At 44.3% G+C, this 22565-nt stretch overlaps 1 protein-coding gene across 2 annotated transcripts; it reads right to left on the bottom strand.

Annotated features, from left to right (window-relative positions):
- Positions 1–58: 58 nt before the first annotated feature.
- Positions 59–21735, bottom strand: Nhlh2 (nescient helix-loop-helix 2). Of its 2 annotated transcripts, XR_005879379.1 has the most exons (5): positions 21595–21735; positions 20877–21191; positions 18657–19319; positions 14473–14622; positions 59–306 (listed from the first exon to the last, which is right to left on the bottom strand). XR_005879379.1 is itself a non-coding variant. In XM_021230997.2 (3 exons), exon 3 carries the CDS (start codon positions 19309–19311, stop codon positions 18904–18906), a length of 408 nt encoding a protein of 135 aa, XP_021086656.1. In that variant the 5' UTR covers positions 19312–19319; positions 20877–21191; positions 21595–21735; the 3' UTR covers positions 17290–18903. The 2 variants fall into 2 exon arrangements, 1 of the variants encoding a protein (XP_021086656.1); XM_021230997.2 differs by lacking the exons at positions 59–306; positions 14473–14622 and having other exon boundaries at positions 17290–19319.
- Between the last annotated feature and the right edge of the window lie 830 nt (positions 21736–22565).

The raw sequence follows: 22565 nt of genomic DNA on the forward strand, positions 1-22565 counted from the left end.
TTTCTTAGGAAGTTTTCTTGAACCTTTTTGGGGCCTGCTTAAAGTTTTCTTTACATCGTTGAGCGAGTCTCTGTGTTGTCAATCCCCGACACCCTCCGCACGTTCTCGGACACAGGCTGCGCGGCAGGTGCGACACTTGAACTCCAAAATTGTCAATAAAACTTCTTGCCTTCATAAGCAGCCTGCCGTAGGCACTGCACTGAAATGGGCTGACACAGCACTGTACTAGATGCCTCTGCTTACCAGTCCTCCCTCTGCTGCTCTTCTTTCAGGAACACTTGTATGAAACACCCAGCTTCCAGGAACCTGCCACCAGAAAAATCAAAGTTGGTGATGGTGGCTCACACCTGTAATTCCAGCATTTGAGTGATAGAGGCCGGAGAATTGCTATGAATTCAAAGCCAGCCTGAATTGCATAATCAGTTCCATAGTATCACCCCTGTCTCAAAACCATATATGTTTGCACCATACTGTCATCTATCAAATGTGCGCCAGCATTATGTCTAAATAAATAATGATGTGCCTTAATTAGAAATACCATTGAAGGGTTGGAGAGAAGGCTTGCATGTAAGAACATTCGTTGCTCTTGTAGAGGACCCCAGTTCAGTTCCCAGCACCCATATTGGGTGGTTCACAGTCACCTGTTACTCCAGTACCAGGGTATCTGACTTTCTCTTCTGGTGTCTATGAGTATCTGCATGCAAGTGTGCACCTTCCACACACATTTATATAATTGCTAAAAGTTGCTGATGAACAGTGGTGCTGGTAGGGAATGGCACTGATAAACTGTTCAGCACGGAGTCCCCACAACTCTTCAACCTGGGAGATTTCATACATGTGAAGTGGAATAATGAAGAGAGTAATAATATCTCTGTGCATTCACATAGGCATTCATAGGTTGTTGCTTACACACACACACACACACACACACCGAGAACTTAAGACAAATTCCTCAGGGAAAGTCAGGAAATAAGGTGGAAGTAGAGATGGAAACACAGGAAGTACATTCTTTCACTTGATACATACAGTTTTTGAACCATGCACACAACCTGCATAATCCCATTTTAAAAAAGTAATTATGAAAAATTGAAAGCAAAATGAAAGAAACCATTATAACTATAAATCCAGTTGGTGCCATCCCTACACAGGGGGAAACCGTTTTAAGTAATTTTAAGATGCAGTAAATAGCCTGTGTGTCCCCAGAGACATGTGCTCTGAGACACAAAGGACTCTAGGTAAACAATCATAGATTTTTCACAGTAACTTTGGTTCTGTTGTTCTTAAGATTGTACTGCACTTTTATGTAGGAGAAGGCAAGTGAGCAGGTCATTATATCTGCAGCATACAGAACTGGCATATTAATGCAGAGAAGGAGACAAACAGTCTCACATAGGAGTGGTCAGTAGCTCTGAGTCTTGAATTTGATTCAGAAGTAATGATCTTTCCTGGAGCCAAACAAGCAAATGAAAGTATTTCCTAATTCTTTACACCAAAAATGTTTAGTTATGGGGTCAAGTCAGAAACAATGAGACTCTCTTAGCAGCAATGGCCAAAGCCAGTCATAGCAGAGAAGATCCTCACTTGGGCAATGGTCTGTGAGCACCACTGTGTACTGACAGGAGCTAGAGTATGCCAGAGCAATGGCTAATTTTAGACCTGGGGAAGAAAATGTTCAAGATAGTCTGAGAACATCTTGTCAAAGCAAAGGCAAGAATAGTAGTGAAGACTAGAAAAGTCATGTCAAAGGGACCTAGAAGTCAACCTATAAAGGATCTTGTTGGCCAAGGAGGGGAAACATTGAGCTCCAAGAAAATAATGACAGCAATGGGTAGAGGCACACTAAAGTCTTTAAATTTGTGGTTTTACACACATATTAAAGGTCTTTTAAGTCTCTTGAGCCTGTTATTTTGGGTCTGGTGCAGCTCAACACACCCTAGGAAGCCTGCTCACCTGACAGTGGGGAGCAAAGAGAAGAGGCTCCTAACTCTTCTTCAAAGGGAGATCTCCAGCAACCTAGCATCCATCCTTAAGCTCCATCCCCTAAGAGTACCACTGTCTTCCAATATTGCCACAACTGGAGAGCAAGCCTTCATACAAGGTTCTTGGAAAAACTCTTATGATCTAAGCTACTGTATGTACCAACCCGTTTGTAGAGTTTGAGAGTTTATGCTCATTTATTTATGGATGTGTAGTGATAGAAAAAATTAATGCATTTCCAAATACCAAATACAATGGAAAGAGGAAGGAAGAAATTTTATTTGCTATGAGATGGATCATGGAGGGTGGTTGGTAGGCATATAGTTAATTGTAATATATGATACTTCTGTAGGTATCGGAAAAAAACCTTTTTGATTGTTTTGTCTTTATAAGCATAAAAAACAAACAATGCAAATATTACTTACAGCAAAGTTAAATAACATATTGCATTATTTATTCCAGTTTGGGGCCTCTTAAAGAAATTTTTCCTTTTCTATTGCTTTTTTTCTCCTTTTTTGAGATTTGTAATTTCTTGTTTGTATTGGTAGTTTTCTAAGAACGTGTGTGTGTGTGTGTGTGTGTGTGTGTGTGTGTGTGTGTGTGTGTGTGTGTGTGTGTGTTTGCTGAGTTTGAACACAATGCCAGGTAAGTTGTCTTCCACTGAGTTATCTCCCTGGCACATCTTTTTACTTTTACTTTTTGAGACAGGATCTTCCTAAGTTGCCAAGGCTGTCCTGGAACTCATTTCTGTGGTACACGTAAGGCACTGAACTTAGGAATAGCTCCACCATCAAGTCTGGCTTCTCGTGACCTTCAGAATTGTTCCAGCAGTCCTTTTAGCTTAATTTCCCACAGGTCTTAAGTGATTAGACTTGTTTAATCAGTGGCTTCTGTTGAAATACTGTTGTTCTCCTCCAAACTGGACTACTTGATTTCTTGGTAACATTTTCATCCTGGAACTGTGTGGTTTTTTTTTTTTTCATAACTAGGATGAAGAGTTCTTCCCATCCCCGCACCCCTCTGATTTTTTTGAAACAGGGTTTCTCTGTGTAACCCTGGCTGTCCTGGAACTGGCTCTGTAGTCCAGACTGGCCTGGAACTCAGAAATCAACTTGTCTCTGCCTCCAGAGTGCTGGGATTAAAGGCTGCCATGCTCAGTTTTTTTTTTAATTTTCATATTATCCTGGTATTTCTTCATTTAAGCCATCATTTTCCCTTCAGAAAATATCCAAATAATTTACTAAGAAACAGCAATTGAAAGGCAAGTTTCCTCAAGCTTTATATGTTTATAGAAAGATTTCCTTTTGCCTTCATACTTGATAGTTTGGCTGGGTATTGAAACTCTGAGGTCAAAATTAGTTTTCATCCAAGCTTTTGAGCATATTGCTCTTGCATTTTGGTATATGTTGCCCATTCTATTCTATTAGTGACAACTCCTAAAATTTTGTCTTTATTTTTGAAGGACTAAATTTTCCTAAAAATGGATTTATGTGTGAATGTGTTTGTATTCATCTTGCTCTTAAATAATACAAGTACAAATATGAGACAAAGTTTATTTTTAAGCATTTGAAAGTAATTTAGATATAATATACAACAACTCCATAATATAATTATTTCCTCCACTTTGCAGTGTGCCGCCTGCACCACAAGCAAGTCCAAAGTATCAGGAAATGAAAGACAAGACGTCTGGCTGTTTGTGCTAAGTGAATGCATGTGCTACCTTTATTGCCAGGTGTGTGTGTGTGTGTGTGTGTGTGTGTGTGTGTGTCTTTATTGTAAGTGTTAAGAGGTCTCTCTCTATTGTAGAGAGGGAGCAGTCTTATACACAGACCTACTGCACAGTGGAAAAACCTCAGGTGGAAGAGATCTTGTTTTCCTCCTGCTAGATGTTGCTGTCAGTGGGGCAAGGTGGGGGCAGTAACCCAGCACTAGAAAACAGGATGTTCTTGGACTGGAAAATAGGATGGATTTGTTGGCTGACCAGAGACTCACAGAGACCCCATGGGGGCTGGGGCCCAACATGGCAGAAGGAAAAACTGAAGTACAAAGAAATTTTTTTGAGTATTTTTTCACTTTTAATAATGGTGTATCTAACCTATCCATGAAAAGGGTTCTTTCTCATTACGTCTTTATAATTTTCTCCTTTTCACATAGTTCATTTTATCTTTCCAGAATTACTGGTTTTGTTCTCCTGACACCAACATTACATGATTTTATCTTTTCTCTTAATTTTCCATATTTTTAGAAATGTCACAAAATTCCACATGTTCACTGTTAAAGAATGGTATTTATTCTAAAAAGGTATTCTGGTCACTGACTTTTCTTTATTTTTCCTTTATCTTTTAGTGAAAATGTCTTTAATTTATTTAATGTAATAAATCTCTTAAGGATTCTACTCAAAGCTAATAAACAGCATCTATTTTCTGATTATCTTTCTTAATTAATTTATTATTCTTCTTACACTTTATTTTTATTCTTAATTTGGTTTAAAGGCAGAGTTTCTCTGTGTAGCGCTGGCTGTCCTGGAGCTCACTCTGTAGACCAATCTGGCCTCAAACTTGGGAAATCTACCTGCCTTTGCCTCTCAATGCTAGGACTGTAGGCGTGTGTCATCATGCCCGATCTTCTTTCTTAATTCTAATGTCAGAGTCTCTTGAGAGTGACGTCAGCAAGATGGCAGCATATGCCTTCCTGGAGCATTTATTTCATCACAAAATATCAATTTGAGTATTTATTTGTATGGAAGACACCTTCATAAGACTTAAAAGAGTCTAAGTGAGTGATTATAGCACCCAGGAAGATCACAGGAGGAAACACAACTCAATGAGGGTGGGAAGGCACCCTACAGGTTCTTTTCCAAAGGGCTCTATCAATTTTGCACTCCCAGTAGTAATGCATGAGAACCCCAGTTGTTCAACATGAACACACCTGCCAGGACTGGGTAAGTCTAATGATTCTAATGGCTACGCAGCAATATCTTGAACAGGCTTCATTTGCATCTTCTCTGGCAGAGTGACTACTTTAAGTCTTTTGCCTGGCATTTCTTTGTATTGTGTGCTGTCTTACTCTCGATGCTTGAGGACTCTATATATGCTGGGTCCTTTCTAAATTATGTTCTAGAAACATTTAATTTCTTCCACGGGTCCCTGAAGAAGGTGTTGGGTACTGTTTCCTTTTTGAGTGGGAGACATCAAGTAAGCATGGCTAGTGGCTTCCTTTTTGTCCAGACCTGGCAGGAAGTGGTGGCCCTGGGAGGAGCCGACACTAATTCTGGAGTTCATGCTCTGCTGTAGGGTTTGGCACACTTTCTCTAAGGAGCTAGGTGGTAACATTTTAAGTTTTGAGAATCAAAGTTTCTGCTGCTGCTGAACTCTACCACTGTAGGTCAAGGACAATCACAAGTAAACAACACAGATCATGTGGGTGTGGTACACACCACCACATTTTTGTTTCACTGAAACTTGAATGTTACATAATTTGAACCATGGGTTTTACTGACCCTCAATCTGAAGCATTGTATGTAACATTTTTTATTTGAACTATTGACAGTTTCCCCTCAAGTTCCTAAACAACTTTGAAGTACTCTGTATAAAATATGTATTGACTTGTCTTTAAAATGTGCATTTCTTTCACAACTACTGGGATTTCTGGTACAGGCACAGTGGCATGGATCCGCTGGACTTCAATAACTGGATTCAGTGCATGCATGGGTGAGACAATACATTTCATTCCGGGGACTCTTCTCAAATGTTTTCTCTCGATTGTTACCAAGTACCTCTTCCAAAGCACTTGTTCTTCGCAGGTCACAGTTATTATCCTTCATAAGAGCAGGTTTAATGATGTCATCAACGTTTTTCTTCTTCCTGGCCAAGTTTCCATGTTAAATCCTCTTCAACAGCTCATGAAGTTGCCTCTGTGTTCTTCCAGTCCAAACATTAACTGAGGGCTTGTCATACACCAGGCCCATCACAGACACTAGTCAGATTGCCCATCTCCAGCAAGCTCATTAAAAAAAAAGTCAGAAAAATAAATAAACCCATAATTCATGCAATACAGCAGTAGCCATATTATCATAAATGCTGTTCCAAGGGGTTATGGGGGCTCCTAGAAACCATCTTTAGAGGTATTCATTCACTTCTTAAACTGACCCTCCTTATGCCAATTTAATGACTCTGTTTTACAACTGAAGACACCTGCGCTCTGGTCCATCTTATTTGTGTGGGAAGGCCACACAGATCAGAGGCAAGTTGGGGTTTTGTCTGGCTGATCCATTCATTTCTGCACCAGTCAGAAAGATGGGCAGAGGGCTTGGAACCCTGCTAAATTCCCAGCCCAAATCTCAGGTGCCAGCTCTGTGATGAGAGCAGAACAGGCTCGCTGTCGGGTAGGTGTTCTGCCTACAGCATGCTCTGGGCCCCTGCATCTTCTTCTGGAACTGCTTTTACCTCACAGTGTCTTCTCCATTTGTTTTCTGTTTGTCCACAGTATGGCATTGACTGTGTTGCATTTCTTCTTGCATAGACCATGTTTATCAGTGACTGCGAATGCTGTCACCCGTGGCGATTCAGCCTATAGCAGCATTAAGTCTGCAGGAGTGTAAGGCAGCTGTGCAAAGAGAGAGTGCTGTCTAGGCAACAGGTTACCACATGCCTCTGCACCAGGGTAAGGAAGGCAGAGTGGGTGGGGAACTATTGTGACGGGGGTTTCCGGTCACAGTCTGTCACTTACATCTTAAGTTAATTTCTTACTGTTAGGGCTATAATTACATATAAATATTTTGCCTTTTGATTGTACCTTTCCTCTGAAGCTGGTGAATGCAGCATCTCCTGCAAATCTCTCTCTGCTTGATTCCAGAGATCGTACCATCTCTCAGTGTCATCAGCTCTTTGGGGGGAAAGCTCTGAGAGATAGGCTGTCCAATAGAAGAATAAACTTGATTTAAAAAAATTCCCTGTTCTTTGTACTAGGAAATAATTTTAGCATCACACTCTGTCCATCTGGACATCATTAATATTGTCAACCACTCCCTTCAATAGCCTTTAATGTCTAAATAATTACTCCCTGTGGCCATAATCCGACATGATGTCACTCCCCTCCTGATTTGCATTTCATAGATAACAGACAGCTTGGGAATTACAGAGCCTTTGTGAGCTGCTCTGAAAGCCTAACACTTACTCCCACCGTCATCTCAATCACATCATGTCTCCTCCCCTAAATCTGTCACCAAACTGTACAACCTTCCCCCACTCAATTACCCTTTTCCTTCTGTTACACCATGATTGGCTTAGAGGACACCCAGCATCCTGGTGGATAACAAGAAATGAAGTTGAGTAGCCAACATATCAACATAGCTCAGCTGCTCACTGTGGCTATCCTTGCCTGGAGTTTGGACTTTTCTCTCACATGCCTGGTAGCTCCTCCCCTCCGCCTACACTGCTGTCTTCCTCTCCGTGGTCTTCCTCTCCATGGTCTCTCACGTGGATGGCCTCACTCTGTAGCCTGGACCAAGGCGAGATTTCCTCCTGAGTTTCATTTCTTAGTCATTCTCTTACACACTCTCCTTTGTCAGCTAGACCTAGACAAATGCTTTTCATTAAACCAGGCAAGAATACAGCCAAAACTTACGAGTTATTAAGAAATAGAAGTTTGTTCTCCTTTAAAAAATGTACTTTTAAAGTATTTTAACATCTCCCCGCATATATTGTCCTTGAAGTTCTCCTCAGTTCCTCCTTTGTTGTTCGTTTAACCCCTTCTTGCCATTCCTCTCCCCAGTGTTTGAGTCCAGATTTGCTGTTTTATACAATACCAACCATCTGGATGCGTAGTTTGAAATATGCTGTCAAATATCCAGATGTTTGGAAACATCTGGGTATTTGGGCACCTCACAGCAGTAACAGCTGGATAATGGAATTAATTTTTCACTTCTTAGTCCTCACTCGACATCAGATGGACAGAGTCCTACCAGTTACAGTCTAAGCAGGGCCCATTAGCTACTGGATCCCCTCCCAAGTGAGGAATTATCTCTGTCAATCATCTCATTGTCAAAAAAAGAGGGAATTCTGTCTCTTCTCGGCCCTACCATAGCCACTCTAAGTGTAAGCCTTGGTTCTTATTGAAAGAACTGGTAGGAACCAACAATTTCTTAACCTTTCCTGCCCTGGAGGCAGGGCAAAAGATCAAGTCTGCAGAATTTGACAAGAGCTTATCTCTTTATACAAAAGCTCTCTGGTCGCCTGAGTGTCTTGTGTCCTCCCCACTTCCCTGTCCCGGTCCCCCAGGCTTCGTGTCATTCCACCTACAAAAGAAAGCAGAGTGATGGCAATTTGTGATTTCTGTTGGCAGAGTGCTACAAAGGACCTGCATTGTCTGTTTGTGTTGTTCTGGCCCCAATGGGACCTCCCGCTGCCAAAGGCGATCTCTAGAGACTCCACCTCCACCCCCACCCTACCTCAGCCAGACGTTCCTAGTTCTAGGTTAAGTGAGGCATCCTCAAGGTAACTACCCAGCGGTTAATAAAGCTGCTGACACCAACAAGGCCGAAGGTCAAATCGCAGTCAAGGGACGGAAGCCGAGGTAACTAGGCTAAGATTGAGGCAAACAGGACCAGGTGCTTGGTTGGGTCTGCTGGTGGTTTCTTTTCAGCAGACTAGAGACAGGGCTCCGAGTCAGGACAGACGGGAAATAGATCAATTTAGTGAAAGGCAATTCTAGTTTGAAGCGGGGCCGGCGCCACACAGACGAGCCAGAGGTCGCTCTGTCCCCGTGCGGGGTCGCGGTGATGGTGGAGGCGCGGGCGCAGCATCCTGACCCGCCCGCCCGCTGCCAGCTCGGGGTTTTCATCCCCCGCCGGCCCTCTCCTCCCCTTCCCGCCCCTCCTCGGCTCCCGTCCCCCTCCCTCCTTCTCCCAGAGGAGGTGACAGACGGGCCTGTAATTTGGTTCCATTCACTCGACTGGAGCAACACCTGCCCCCCTCCCCTGGGACGCGAGGGTCTCATCCCAAACCATACAAGAAGCCAGAGACAAATCCGAGCCCACATGCAAACAGGACCCGGAGGAGAGGAGCAGCCGGCAGTCACAGACAGCTAGGAACTCCTCAAGTTCAAACTCCTAAATGCCACCAGAAGCTCTCACTTTCAAGTTTTCACGTAAACAATCAAACAAACAAACAAAACTCAGAGAGCTACTCCTATAGGGAACATAGCTTCCTCCCAGGATGCACACCACGGTATAAACAGAAAGCGTGGAAATGTAAGCGTGGAAATGTGCTGCCACCACAGCCAAGTTCAAAATGGGTGATAGGAGATCTCAATGTCTCTGTCTCCTTTCCTGTCTCTTTGTCTCTCGCTCTTCCTATAGGGAGAGGGGGAGAAGGTCCCTTCCCCTCCCCCCTCCTTTGTCAATGCATGAGCTTTGGCATTTTCTTGTTCTTCCAATTCACTTTCTCATTTCAGTCCTTTCCGGTAAAGTGGTGACCTTGGGCATTCTACCTGGCTTAGCCCTGAAATCTGGGCATCTTCATCTATAATTTAGGAATCAGTTTTTCCTACAGTCCTCCCTGAACTCTGAGAAGAGGACTGAGCCATTGATGACCAAGTGTGGCTCTGCAGGTTGCAACCAGGGAGAGCATGTTGGTCTTCATGTGGACAGAGCACAAGACCGGTGGCAAAGGACTCCTGGGTGAGTGTGTGCCCAGAAGGCTATGACACTGCAGGGGAGGCACCTACCTCTCCTACCAGTGTCACTCAGGCCTCTGTAAGCTACTGCTGTCCAAGAAGATCCACAGGTCCTCTTCCTCCTCCAGGTCACTTCCTGTTCCCAGTGCCTGACCAGCATCTAAGAAAAATCACCTGACTTACAAAAAAAAAAACCTGCCTAAAGGAGGTGTGTCTGTGTGTCCAGTCAAACACGCTCTACAGTAGATGTGTCTGTGTGCCCCGTCAAACACGCTCTACAGTAGATGTGGCTGTGTGTCCCGTCAAACATGTTCTAGCTGTTTCTGACAGGGTGGCCTTCACCTTTAATACCGGCCTGTGCTGGGGATTTCTGGACTGTGTTGGGGCCTTTGGAGTTCACCACTCATGACAGGGAGGGGAGACAGGGACCTGTATCCAACGAGAGTGAGAGAAAATGCCAGAGGGTAGAGGGTGAGTCTTCAAAGTGGAAAAAGGGTGACCAGAGAGAGGACCCAGCGGACTGGAGGCAAAGGACCACTGGGAGCACTGATTTGGGCCTTTGGTGAAATTCCTCTGAGAAATGTGGGTTCCCAGGGCTGACACTTAGAAAATGCTGTTAGCTTGCTTCCCATGACAATGGTATTTTTGTTATGCTAAAGGCAATGCAACAGTCCTCAGCTTTTAGAGAGACTTGCTAATGTTTTCATGGATGAAATGATGCCTGCATGCTTAGAGTTTGCTTCAAAAAGCACATGGTTGTTTTAACTTACAGTTTATTAATGCCTTATAGCTTTACATGGAAAAGGCTGAGCACAGAATCCCTGAGGGCATGCAGACTCTCCTTTCTCATCGTTTTTGTCTGGATGAACACATCCTTCCTGGATAATGAGTGAATTTCCACAAATAGGATGGCTTTCAGGGAGAGGGGCTTAGAGACATATTGGCTTCTGTGATAAAAATGTTATATAAAGTTATAGATGCGTTATTAAACTAGTGTGTGCTGTTTCACAGATTTACATTTCATGCAGAAGTATGGAACTCAAAGTTGTTGATTTTGGGTTTTTCTGTTCCCATCATTAGAATTGCTTGTTTCCCAGTTCAGAGGTCATTAGACATATAACTGTTAACTCAATGTTTCTAAAAATTAGTTTAAATACTCCAAGATAAAAGTCTCTATTGAAGTGTTTTAGACTATTATTGGCTTTAGTATATAGGAATTTATTTCCCTTTAGAATATTAAGACTTGGGGACTGGAGAGGTGGCTCAGCAGTTAAGAGCACTGACTGCTCTTCCAGGGGACCTGGGTTCCATTCCCAGCACCCACATGGCAACTCACAAGTGTCTATAACTCCAATTCCAGGGGATTCGACACCCTCAGACAGAATATATACAGGCAAAACACCAGTATACATTAAATAAATTAATAAATATAAATAATAAAATATTAACTGAAATATATAGTTATTTGATTCAATTGTTTTGTTTTATTATTAATTCTATAAGCAATAAACACTGGCAATACTAGAAGGGATATTTTCAAAAATTATCTTGCTGGGTATTGGTGGTGCACACCTTTAATTCCAGCACTCAGGAGGCAGAGGCAGGTGGATCTCTTAGTACAAGGCCAACCTGGTCTACAGAGAGAGTGCCAGGATAGGCTCCAAAGCTACACAGAGAAATCTTGTCTCAAAAAACAAAAACAAAACAAAACAAAAATCTTGATTTACTTTCAAATGTATTTAAAAGGTCTACTTTTGTTCTGAAAATAACCCAATGTATTTATGGTCTAATCATCTTTTCAAAATTAAAACATGAGGCAAATATTATTATTACTGTTATTGTTATTATTATCTATATAGTTATAGCATGCTTTAATATTTATAGGAAATAAAAAATTGTAAAGTTTAAAGGAATAGTAAAAGAGAGAGGATAAGGCTGCAAATGGAATGCACTCACTAACAGTAGATACTGGGCATGCTACAAGCCATTTTGACATCCCAGTTTTTGTAACTCTGACCCTCTCCATAAGAGTGTCTTTGAAAATGATGTACTTCGTAAGTTTCTGATGACACAGTTTTACCTACTGAGACCCCAAAGGATTTACACATGGACTAAGACAGTCTTATGTCACTCTCAGAGTTCCATGCCACCACAGCTGGCCAGCCACACCAAGGGAGTCTCCAGGCTTGCCTGCTCATCTCTGAGGGAGCTCTTTTCATTTCTAGCTCCTCCTCAATCGGACCCTCCCCTCCCTCGAGACTGACTTCAGTGACCTTTCCTCCAGGCCATCTGATGTGACCCCAGGAGACCCTAAACTCTAGGACCTGAGAGTTTAGGTCCTCTTCCTCACATCTATACCTATACCATCTTTGCTGTGATTTAAGAAGCTCCTGAACGTGTCGCCCTCCCACAATACCTTCCTGGATAACTTTCCAGAATGATCTGCAAGATGAAAATTTTCCCTTTGGACCTGGAAGTACTTAGCAAAATTGAAGAGGAAACCCCAGCAATTTTTTTCCTCTGTTCATTTCCTCATGAATATCTTACTGTTAAGTCTCACCCCACCCCACAAAAGGTCACTTACTAAAAGATCTAAAATAGTGTTACTGAGGTTTTTAGCATGCACAAAGTATGTTCCAAGTGCTTTACATGAAATAATTCACTCTCCCAAACATGCTGCCATCTGGCTCTCGTGTCACTGGGGCTAGAGAGATGGCTCAGCAGTTAAGAGAACCGGCTGCTCTTGCAGAGAACCTGAGTTTGGTTCCCAGCACCGACATCAGGTAGCTCACAACCGCCTGCAGCTCCAGCTCCAGGGGATGTGATGCCTCTTTGGAGCACCTGCACTCTTGTGCACGTGTAGACACCCAGATACACACACAGATAAATTAATAATTTAACAACCATTTAAACATTTTAAGATAGTAGATATCATAGCCCACATCCCCATTCAACAGAGAAACTAGGGCCCAGAACTGAGAAATTTGGTCAAGGCCCAGTTGTAGGAAAGATTTGCATGAGCTTGCTATGCCAGCATCCATACTTCTGACTGTTCTAAGTCTAGCCACAGGACTTAAGGGTATGGGGAACACACACACACACACACACACACACACACACACACACGCTTGCACGCACACAGAGATCAGGTAGTAGAATGAGGCTGTCAGGAATGTAGGTGATCTTAAATGTCTGCTTTATGGTAAAGTCTACAATTCCTTGCTAACCACATGCCTTCCTTCAGAGGACAGGGATGGATTGACTGACTTATTGTAGAGTTCATAATGTGTTACATGCAGATGGACACAGTTGATGGAGATCATAATCACAAGTGCATTCACATATTGATACTAACTTTAGGGACTGGAGATATCGCTAGGTGATTAAGAGTTTATACTGCTTCTTGAGTGGATTAGTTTGCTTTCCAGGACCCATGTCCAGTGACTCACAACCACATAGAACTCTGGCTCCTCGGTGGGGGTTGGTGCTCTCTCTTGGCCTCTGCAAACACTGAATCCACTTGTGCGTAACAACACACACATACACATATAAACATTATTTTAAATGTAAGAAATAAAATAGATTTATCTTCTATGCAGCTTCCTAGGCAAGTAGAAATACAAAGATGCTGGTAAAAGGTTACACTCAGTGAGCACATCTCAAGCTTTGCTATCCTGGGAAACTGCATACTGTTCCAGGGAAACCTCCAACACACACATCTGAGACCACTACATATATTGTCTTACCCTTGAAAACACTAGCTTTATGAGGAGTTGGTGACATAGTCAGTGACTAAGTCACAGGCAGTATCTGAACTTGACTCTAGAGTCAAGGCATATCACTGACAGGAATTAGAGAAACAATGAGGTGTGTATGTGGGACCCAAAGAACAGAGCAACTGATGCTGTCCAAAGATATCAGAAGAGCACCAGCAAAGTATTTCCATATAAACTGGGTCACAGTGGAGGTGCAAAGGCCCAGGCTAGGAAGGACCAGGTCTCTCTCTCTCTCTCTCTCTCTCTCTCTCTCTCTCTCTCTCTCTCTCTCTCTCTCTCTCTCTCTCTCTCTCTCTCTCTCTCTCTCTCTCTCGTGTGTGTGTGTGTGTGTGTGTGTGTTTAGATATGGGTTTAGCAGCAATGTTTAATCTGAAGAGTGACTGCAAACTCTCCCCTGGGATTGGTTCAGGGCCATCTTACAAAGTAAAAGAAGGCCTCTATTCCTCCAACTCCACATTAGGGCACGTTTGGCTTGGCTGACAGCACAGCTCTGCTTTGAGCTCCACCCATCCATCCTGTAGACAAAGCAACCTCATTTATTGAAGTCCCTGCACTCCTCTGCCTGATCGAGTCATCTCTTAAGTACATGGATGGGCACTGTCTGTACTGGGGTCAAGGGGCAGGCATACACATGGCATGGCACTCTGATATCAACAAACAACTGTAGAACATGACAAGTTAAGGACAGACATGTTAATCGACTGACAAATGTGACTTCATGAGTTGGGCAAGGTGTCTAACTGCTTTAGGCTTCAGTTTCTAGTCATTAAATGGAAATGATGACAGTATCTGCCTTGTTGAGTGGTGGAAATTACATGAAGTAATGCAGGAGCAATGCCACTCTTGGTGTGTACAGAGTCTGTACTCAACATACAACTCATAGATATCTCAACCAGTATTAGTACTAATAAATGAGAAGTCTGTTTTAAACTGGGAAAGGTCAGACATGCTCTGGAGATAGTTGCTAAATGGGAAGAAAGTAGATATGATGGACAGCAGCAAGGGTGTTACATAAGCCCCAGAAGCACAGAGGCTAAGTACTTACCTCCCATGCCGTGTGGGGACACATAGGACAGGGATGGGGCTGTAAGAGGAATTCATGAGCAACTAACTGCTCCTTGCTCCCTTTTGACATTTCCATCTTTCCATGATTCTTTGTGCTGCAGAGAACCCTGATCAGGTTCAGGTTAACCAGCTGCAGGAAAGCAAAATCCACTGTGAGGTTCTTATCAAAGAAGGAAGGAAATGGCCTCTGGATGACAGAGACCACACGCAGTGCACAGCACAGACTTCTGACCACCATAGCACTGTTCTCAACTTTTTTGTTTTTCCCATCAAAGCTTGGTCCCTGGAATCCACTGAGAGAGATGTGAGATAGTCAACTGTGTCATCTTCAGGACCAGCTTAGAATAAACCTGTTTCCTCCCACTAGCTGTCTTTCAGATTTTCTGTAGAGCTGGCTACCAATGGTAGGACCTCTGATTCCAGCAGGTCTTGGAGAAGGCTCCCAGCCTGAGGGTGTCCCCTGGCCTCTGCCAGACTCTCCATCCAACCTCTTTCCGTTCTATACCCCTTCCTCTCTCCTCAGTCTGCCCTTCCTTTGCCACTCTACCTCACCACACGCACTCTCCCCGTGACACAACCTTGGCTCTGTCCCTGGAGGAATGTGGTTTGCTCAGCACTTATGTGCCTTACTTGTGAAAGTCATGGGCAGAGATAGGAGTGGGGAGAAGTCTCTGTAGCGGGTGAGCATTGGGCTTGCCCCAGTGGCCTGTCTACAGGGCAGGCTGCAGAGGAGCAAAGCCCCACGGGCCCTTGAGCAGCTTAAGCGGAGTAGGGCTGAGAAGAGCAGTAGGAGGAAACCGTGTCTGACATCCGTGCATAGAATTGCATGCTGAGTGAAGCACAAGACTGGGGCCAGCTGGGAAAGATAGGTGAAAAAAAAAAAAGCAGCTGATCCTGGTGACAGCTCTCCCTTGTGGTATATTAGAACAAGGTGTAGCTTGAGTTTGGACTGTCTTCATGGCATGACAAGAAATCAAAAGGTCATGAGAAATACCTGTGGCAGCAACTGTGGGAGCTGGCCAAGTAGAGCCGTGTCTCTATGCAAGGTAACAAGACCTTCCTTAGCCCTGCAGCAAACACTGCCCTCAGCACACCTGCACAGCCTTCTTCCAGCTCCTCACAGCATTTAGTGGCATTCAGAATCAGTGGTTTAATCATCTGTTGCCAGTGTCCTGCTTGGCGTTGCCTAATTTGATGTTACGTTTTAGGATCTAGGACATGTCCTGACACACAGTATGCCCTCGGGAAATTCTGGTTGAAGTGGGAGTGAATTACCTCAGTGCCTTTATTGAGAGAGTCCCCTCAGTCCTCCCAACCCCCATGGTGCTGAGTCCATGCTACCTTCAAGGGGTAAGCTAGTCACCTTCTGCTCTAGTGAGAGTCCCAGTGCTTTGTCTCTCTCTGGAGGATCTGAAACAACATTGTAAAGACCCTCTTGGTTGTGTGTGTACCTGGGGATGTTGCCCTTTGCCCTACATCAAGGGCAAGTACACATTTGGCCCCACAAATTGGGTGAATAGATTTCTCCTAGATGTGAAGGGGAGGGCTGTGTTGGATCGCAGCTCATTTGTCCAGGACAAAGTCTGTGGGAGGTTTCCTTAGCATAGGAGCTTTTACTAGAGAGATGGTATGAAGATTGGGAGCTGTCACCTCTTCCTCTCCCTAGAGATGCACACAGCTACAACAGTGTACCAGGCCACTCGTGTCTTTGCTGCTCAGAGACCGAACGTACACTGCTGCAGTGGCCAAGACATTGTCCAGAGAGATGTGAAAGGAAGATGCTGTTCTTTTCGATACCCTCAGTAGGATGTACTTTCATCCCAAACACATCCAGACAAGAAAAACACGAAGCCTTGCTTGCTAAGGATTGGTGAAACTTACTACAAGAAACCTGGGAGAAAAAAGGAAAACACTGGGAGCCCACAGACTGTGTGTACATAAACTGAGAATCCATATAATCACCTGTTTGTATAGAAACGAGGTTTGGGTGATACAGTTCACAAAAGTCTGTATGAGCACGTAATACAGGAATATGGTTATAAGTTATTCATGGGTTCTGCTTAAACAGTATGCCATGTTTTATGCCAGATACAGGTTATGTAGGTGACTTTTTTTCCCCTATGTAAGGCTGTCTTAAGGCCATTTCTCATTGCAAGTATGCCATGTGCTTAATGTGGGGACTGATTAACTGTTTCAGTTAGCATATACCTTGTGCTCAAGTGCCTGGAGGGAAAGCTGTCACAAAGGTCGCTCACTGACTTTTTGAGAGAGGGTCTCATGTAGCCCAGGCTGGCCTTAAATTCACTACAGTTGAGGATGACCTTCAACTTCTGGCTCTCCCATCTCGACATCTCAGATACTGGGTTTATGGGTGTGAACTACCATGCCCAATTTTTCTTCGGTCACTTAATGTGGGTACCTTCTTGGTCCTGACTTTTCCCAAGAGCTTGGGTTAGGCAGTTACAAAGTTTTCTTTTAAAACAAAAAGACATTTATGATGTGTGTGATGTTTTTACATACATATCACCCAGCTTTTCCTCATGGACATGGCATGATCTATACCATCTCAAGCTGTGCTGTATCCAAATTTATCAAACCATCAAATGGTCCAGCCCCTGAGCACATGCACACGTGCACACACTCACACACACACACACACACACACACACACACACACACAGCTTTGTTCTTGTTTTGTTTTACTAATTCCTTTCTAAGGAATTGAGTCCATTAAGACATTTCGTGCTCAACCAGCTTGTTCAATTTCTAGACAGATGCTTAAAATAAAGAGGAGGAGTTTTGTCTGATACCTTTATTTATATGCAAAACAGCGCACCAGTCATGAGATATGAAAACTCGTCAGGTAGAAACCAGGTTATATCTATTTTCACTACAAAATATTGCATTATATAAAGCAACAGAGACACAAAAAAACCCTGAAAAAGACTAAAATCTTTGGATAGCAGATGTGTTTTTTTTCTTTCTTTCTCCCTTGTCTCTAAAATACACCTCTTGCTTTCAGAGTTTCACAGCTGAGAACATGAAACATTTCCAGGTCATAGACTTTTCTTTTTGGTTGTCACAGAGGAAAGTAATTCTGAATTCTTTTTTCTTTTCTTTTTTTAGGAAAATAATGTAATTTCCTAAAATCATCCCACGTACAAACGTCACACATACGCACACACAAGAAGCTATTCTCCTTATAAACAGTTTGTAAAGTACTTTTCAGACAAAACTACAGGCAAGAATAACAACACTTAACTTTTTATAAAACTATAGAAGTGAAGGGCTAGTGTTGCTGATCTCACAAAGAAACAACCAACTTCTTAATATATAAAATATGCTTAGAAACGGGGAAGTGGGAACTCTCTTGTACAAGTGCAATATAATCAGAAAAAAAAGAGGAAAGACCACAGGATAATCTCAACAAACACATAAAAAGTTAGACTCAATTATTTCACGGGAAAAAGTGTAAACACTTGACTATAAATAAATTGGCACGGAGTATCCAAAGTAAAATTATCACCACTCTGAAAAATAAATGTCTTGAAAAAAATACTCTACTCCTTGTAACATAAATAAAAATAGGTTGTCTTTCTTCTAACTGCATCTATGGGTCCACATGTTAAGGTCACAAATAGATGGGGTGTTTTTGGATATTTAAAGGGGGCACTTTGCCCAAAGAAGCAATCAGATGTTACATTTTCCATTTAAATACGGATTTTTCTATCTACTTTAGTGTTCTGTCTCGGGGTTAAAGTCTCACCAAGCTCAAATCTTCCCACAGTGTGCCCATTTTGAATTTTTCTTTTTTTAAACCTCACCAAATATTCAGGATTTTATTTGTATTCGAACGTGATTTTTCATTTCGACAACGTAACAAAAAGTTTGCCAGGACACCTTTCTGTGTCTTAACCTCTATGTGGAAAATATTTTCATGTTTTCTTTCTCCCCAAGGTTTGGTGTTTTCTCAATTAGAAAAAAAAATCCCGGATAGTCATAGTCCAAAGCTATTAGCCTGGATTGAGCTTCTGTCCTCATTCTTTCAAAACATGAAGATGTATGGAATATAAATATAGGGGAACTCAGCTTCCGGTGGGTTACTGCAACCACCCTAAAGGAGATAGATCCTAGTACACGAGGGGAGGCCCCGGAGCAACTCACCATAGGTGCCTCCGGAAGATTCTTCCAGCCAAGAAAATACCCCTCTACAAAGCCCCAGGTCTTTCTGTCCAACCCCACCTCCCAGTCTCGAAAACATTCCCCTGCTGCCTTGTTGACCAAAGAGAACGACTGCAAGCTTTCCCCTGCGTTCAGGTGTCTGTGGGCGGCCCGCCGGCCTGGCAATCCGGGTGTGTCGCCTTTGGCAGACCAGACGCCGGACCGGCGGCGTCCCGCGGCGTCCCCCGCCCTACACGTCCAGGACATGGTTGAGATAGGAGATGTAGCAGATGGCCAGGCGCAGGATCTCGATCTTGGAGAGCTTCTTGTCCGGCGGCAGCGTGGGCAGCAGTTTGCGGAGCTCGGCGAAGGCCAGGTTGAAGGCCTCCACGCGGATGCGCTCGCGGGTGGCGTGGGCCGAGCGGTACTTGGCCGTGGCGCGCCGGCGCCTGCGCTTCTCCTCGCGGCTCAGCTGCTGCGGGTGCGGGTAGAGTGCGGCCCGGCTGCCGCCCTTGTTGTCGCCGTCGGCTTCCTCTACCGGCTCCAGGTCCGACACGCTGCCCAGCACCTTGGCGTCTGCTCCGCCCAGAGACTCGGGGTCCGAGTGCGTCGAGCTGGGGTGATCTGAGTCGGCGGCTTGGTCCGGACTCAGCATCATTTTGGAGGCTGATGGGGAGTCAGAAAGTCAGTCAATAAAAGGAATCTGACTCTTCATTTGCAATGAGGGGTGGCGGGCAAGGGCTTAGCAAGCCTGAACTCCTAGAGGACCCATGTTGCCGGGTCCCCGGCTCTCACCAGGCCTATGCGCGCCCGCGCGCGCGGAGAGGCAAGGCTGGGAGCGGAACCGGCACCAGAGCACATCCCCAACCCCACACCAAAGGCTGCAGGTGGCCGAAGCAGTCAATGGCCCTGGGGTTGGAGAATGACTGTGGGCCTGCGCCTGCGGGCCGGCTGGCATCTTGTGCTTCCTCTTCAAACATCAGCTGCTCTATCCCGCCCCCTTGCTCTGTCCCCTTCCCAGACACGAAGGATCTCGGTGGATGGATGCTTCTGGGCTTGAATGGAAATGCGGAGCGTGCTTTCCGCCCGGGGGCCTGGGGCAAGGCAGCTGGAGACTCCCAGAGCCTGGGGGTCTGGACTGCGCTAGGGTGAGGGTGAACCCCTTCCCGGAACCTAGGCCGGGGACAGAAAGGCTTCCGTGTCCCCCCTCGCCTTTCTCCGAAATAATAAAGAAATGACCGAACACATGTGTTCGGCCCTTTCAAAAGAAAATTGACTCCTCGGCCCTCACACGCTCCCGGAGCACCATCTGTCACGCAGACTGCCACACACATTGGGGACCTAGGGATGTGGATCACACAATGCCCGGCAGTCTGCCGACCACCTCCCGGGAAAACGCAGGCGGCCCGGTCGCTCCGGGCGGAGAGGCTGGGGAGGGCATGGGAGGGACGGTGCGGGTGCGGGATGCCCAGGGCGCAAGCTGCATCTCTGCGGGTAAAGTTCGTGAGCTCCCGGGATCCGAGCCCGGCAGCGCACTGCTGGCCCCGAGAGGCCTGGCCGCGGCCCTCTACGCTCGCCCTCCTGGAAAAGACACCTCCCGCCGGGTTCTCGGGCGCCTGGAGAAAAGGCCCGGCAGCGCGCCTTCGAAAACCGCTGGGCATGCAGGGCATCGGGGCCGGCGGGTGGGGATAGGCATCTGGCCCAAATGAGCGCTTGGGCCTCGGCCGCCAGGAGGGACGACCCGACCCTGGTCCCTGGCGTAGGCTCCAAATAGGTTGTGAGTTACAGGCTCGCTCCAGAGAAACAAAAGCCAGGGGATGTGGGTTCGGCTCCTGGCCATGCACTTGCGCAGGAGTGAACTGAGCACGGAAACAGCTTTCCTTGCAAGGAAAACCTATCCTCAAAACAACAATAAATGATCCAAATGCGATCCCCTACAGGCTTTTCTCTACGTTTATAAGTGAAACAACTCGCACCTACGCAGTTGGCTTGAAGGGATAGAAACACAGGAAGGAAAAAAAAATCACAACAAACCACGACATAGTTACAGATCGGACAAAAAGTTCCCGGGTTGTCCTCCACGCGTTTAAATTCTCAGGATATTTTGACAGTCATAGTATTTCTCGTGGGCATTTATGTCTATGACTATGAGTGGGATGCATCTATAAAACGCAGTTATGAATCAACTTAATTTCAAGAAAAAGAGATGTAGAAATGTCTTACCTTGCAAAAGCCTTGTCAATAATCTTTTCACCAATCTTATAGAGTTAAAATTCCAGGGAACAAGGAGGAGCGGTCCTGGCAAATATTAAAAGCAGCCAATATTTATTACATTCACAAATGAAAAAGCAGCTGTCATCTCGCCGACCGCCACAACGAGCGACGGTGTCTTAGGAGGTGGGTGGTATGATTGCTCGCTTAGTTGATAGGTTGAAAACGCCTGTTCCTTTTAATTGTTCTTAAACATTTCGGAAAATTCGTTGTTGATCTTTTTAAATCGAAGTGTTGAAGTCTTGCGCTTCCCTCCTTCCCGGGGCTCTATAAATAACAAAAGAGATCCAGAGATAAACACAATCACATCAAAGGGCTGATTCCTTCACTTTCTAATAGCAGAATAATCAATAAGAAAGATGGTTAAGATAAAATTCCATTCCTTGAGGACTCCTTCCCTTCCCTTAATCGGACTGGGGCGAACCTGGGAAGCTCGGCAGGGATGGATGAGGCTCTGAAGTGAGTTCTTTTTTTCTTCCCGATAATGCTTTGTTCAGTCCATGCCTCCCCAGCTCCCAGGAACACAATACAGTAACTAGGGGCTAAGGTTGCATCTGTCTTGTTCCTCCTTGACTTATATGTTGTATAAACAGACACCCATTTTCTAGTTTCAAAGTCTTTCAAGGCTTGGTTACACCCCCTCCCCTACCCCACTCCCTCCTCTCTTTACCTTGTAGTAAAATATATATACTCAGTAGCTTGGAGATGCTAGGGAGAGGTTGATGAGCTGTGGAAGTCTTCTGGAGTAACACTGACAGGGAAGCAGAGAAGGGAGAGGTTGGGAGAGCAAAGAGGCAGCTGCCTGTGTGGCTTCTTGGCTCTTCTGGTACCAATTGATTTAGCCTGGAGATGGTGGAGGAGATAAAGGCTTAAGAAGGGGGATGGAATTTTTCCCCCTAAATTGATATTTAATGGGAAATCCTATTGGACAGAAACCTGGACATGAGTCACTTAATTGGACTTGACATCTGTCACAGTGTGGGAGTTTTCACAGCCCAAATATTTTAGCAGATCAGATTCCCACTGAATCTGTGCCATGAAATATAGCAGTTAAAAGCAGTTCATGATAGAAACCATAGCATCTAAACAGTGTTTAGCCACGCAGACGATTTCTTGTTTTCAAATTATTGATGCAGTATTTAAATGCAAGTAAACACTACGTGAACATGGAAAATTCCTCTGGCATTTTGTAACCATTTTATCAATGACTGGGAAAATAATTGTGGAAACATATACTATATAAGATGCTGTAATTAAAGTGAAATATTCAGGTAGGCAATGCTAACATTTACTAGAGATGACATGTCTTTTAAAGGACACTTTAATCATTATTATTGAGACTTGATATTTTGGAGAAATGTTCTACTATGAGAGTAACTTGTTTATAGATGATTTTAAAATATTTTAACATATTTATATTGTTGGTAGAATTAGGAACAGAACTCAAGTAGTTAGGGACCTGAGATAAGACAATTCTACTTTTTTATGCTTCTTTTGTCTCTGCACCCATTTATTCATTTGTCCATGGTTTGGCAGACTGTATGTGTCCGTTACTGTACTTCCTTCTTGCCCATCTTAACATGTGAGAGGATATATTTACCTGGTGGCAATGCATTGTGCTAAAATGAAAACACAAAGTAC

Source organism: Mesocricetus auratus, unplaced genomic scaffold (genome assembly GCF_017639785.1).
Source record: "Mesocricetus auratus isolate SY011 unplaced genomic scaffold, BCM_Maur_2.0 Super-Scaffold_100009, whole genome shotgun sequence".
NCBI classification, from domain to species: domain Eukaryota; kingdom Metazoa; phylum Chordata; class Mammalia; order Rodentia; family Cricetidae; genus Mesocricetus; species Mesocricetus auratus.

Excerpts from the sequence above, each read along its gene's own strand:
- Nhlh2 (XM_021230997.2), bottom strand. The coding sequence starts at position 19,311 with ATGATGCTGAGTCCGGACCAAGCCGCCGACTCAGATCACCCCAGCTCG.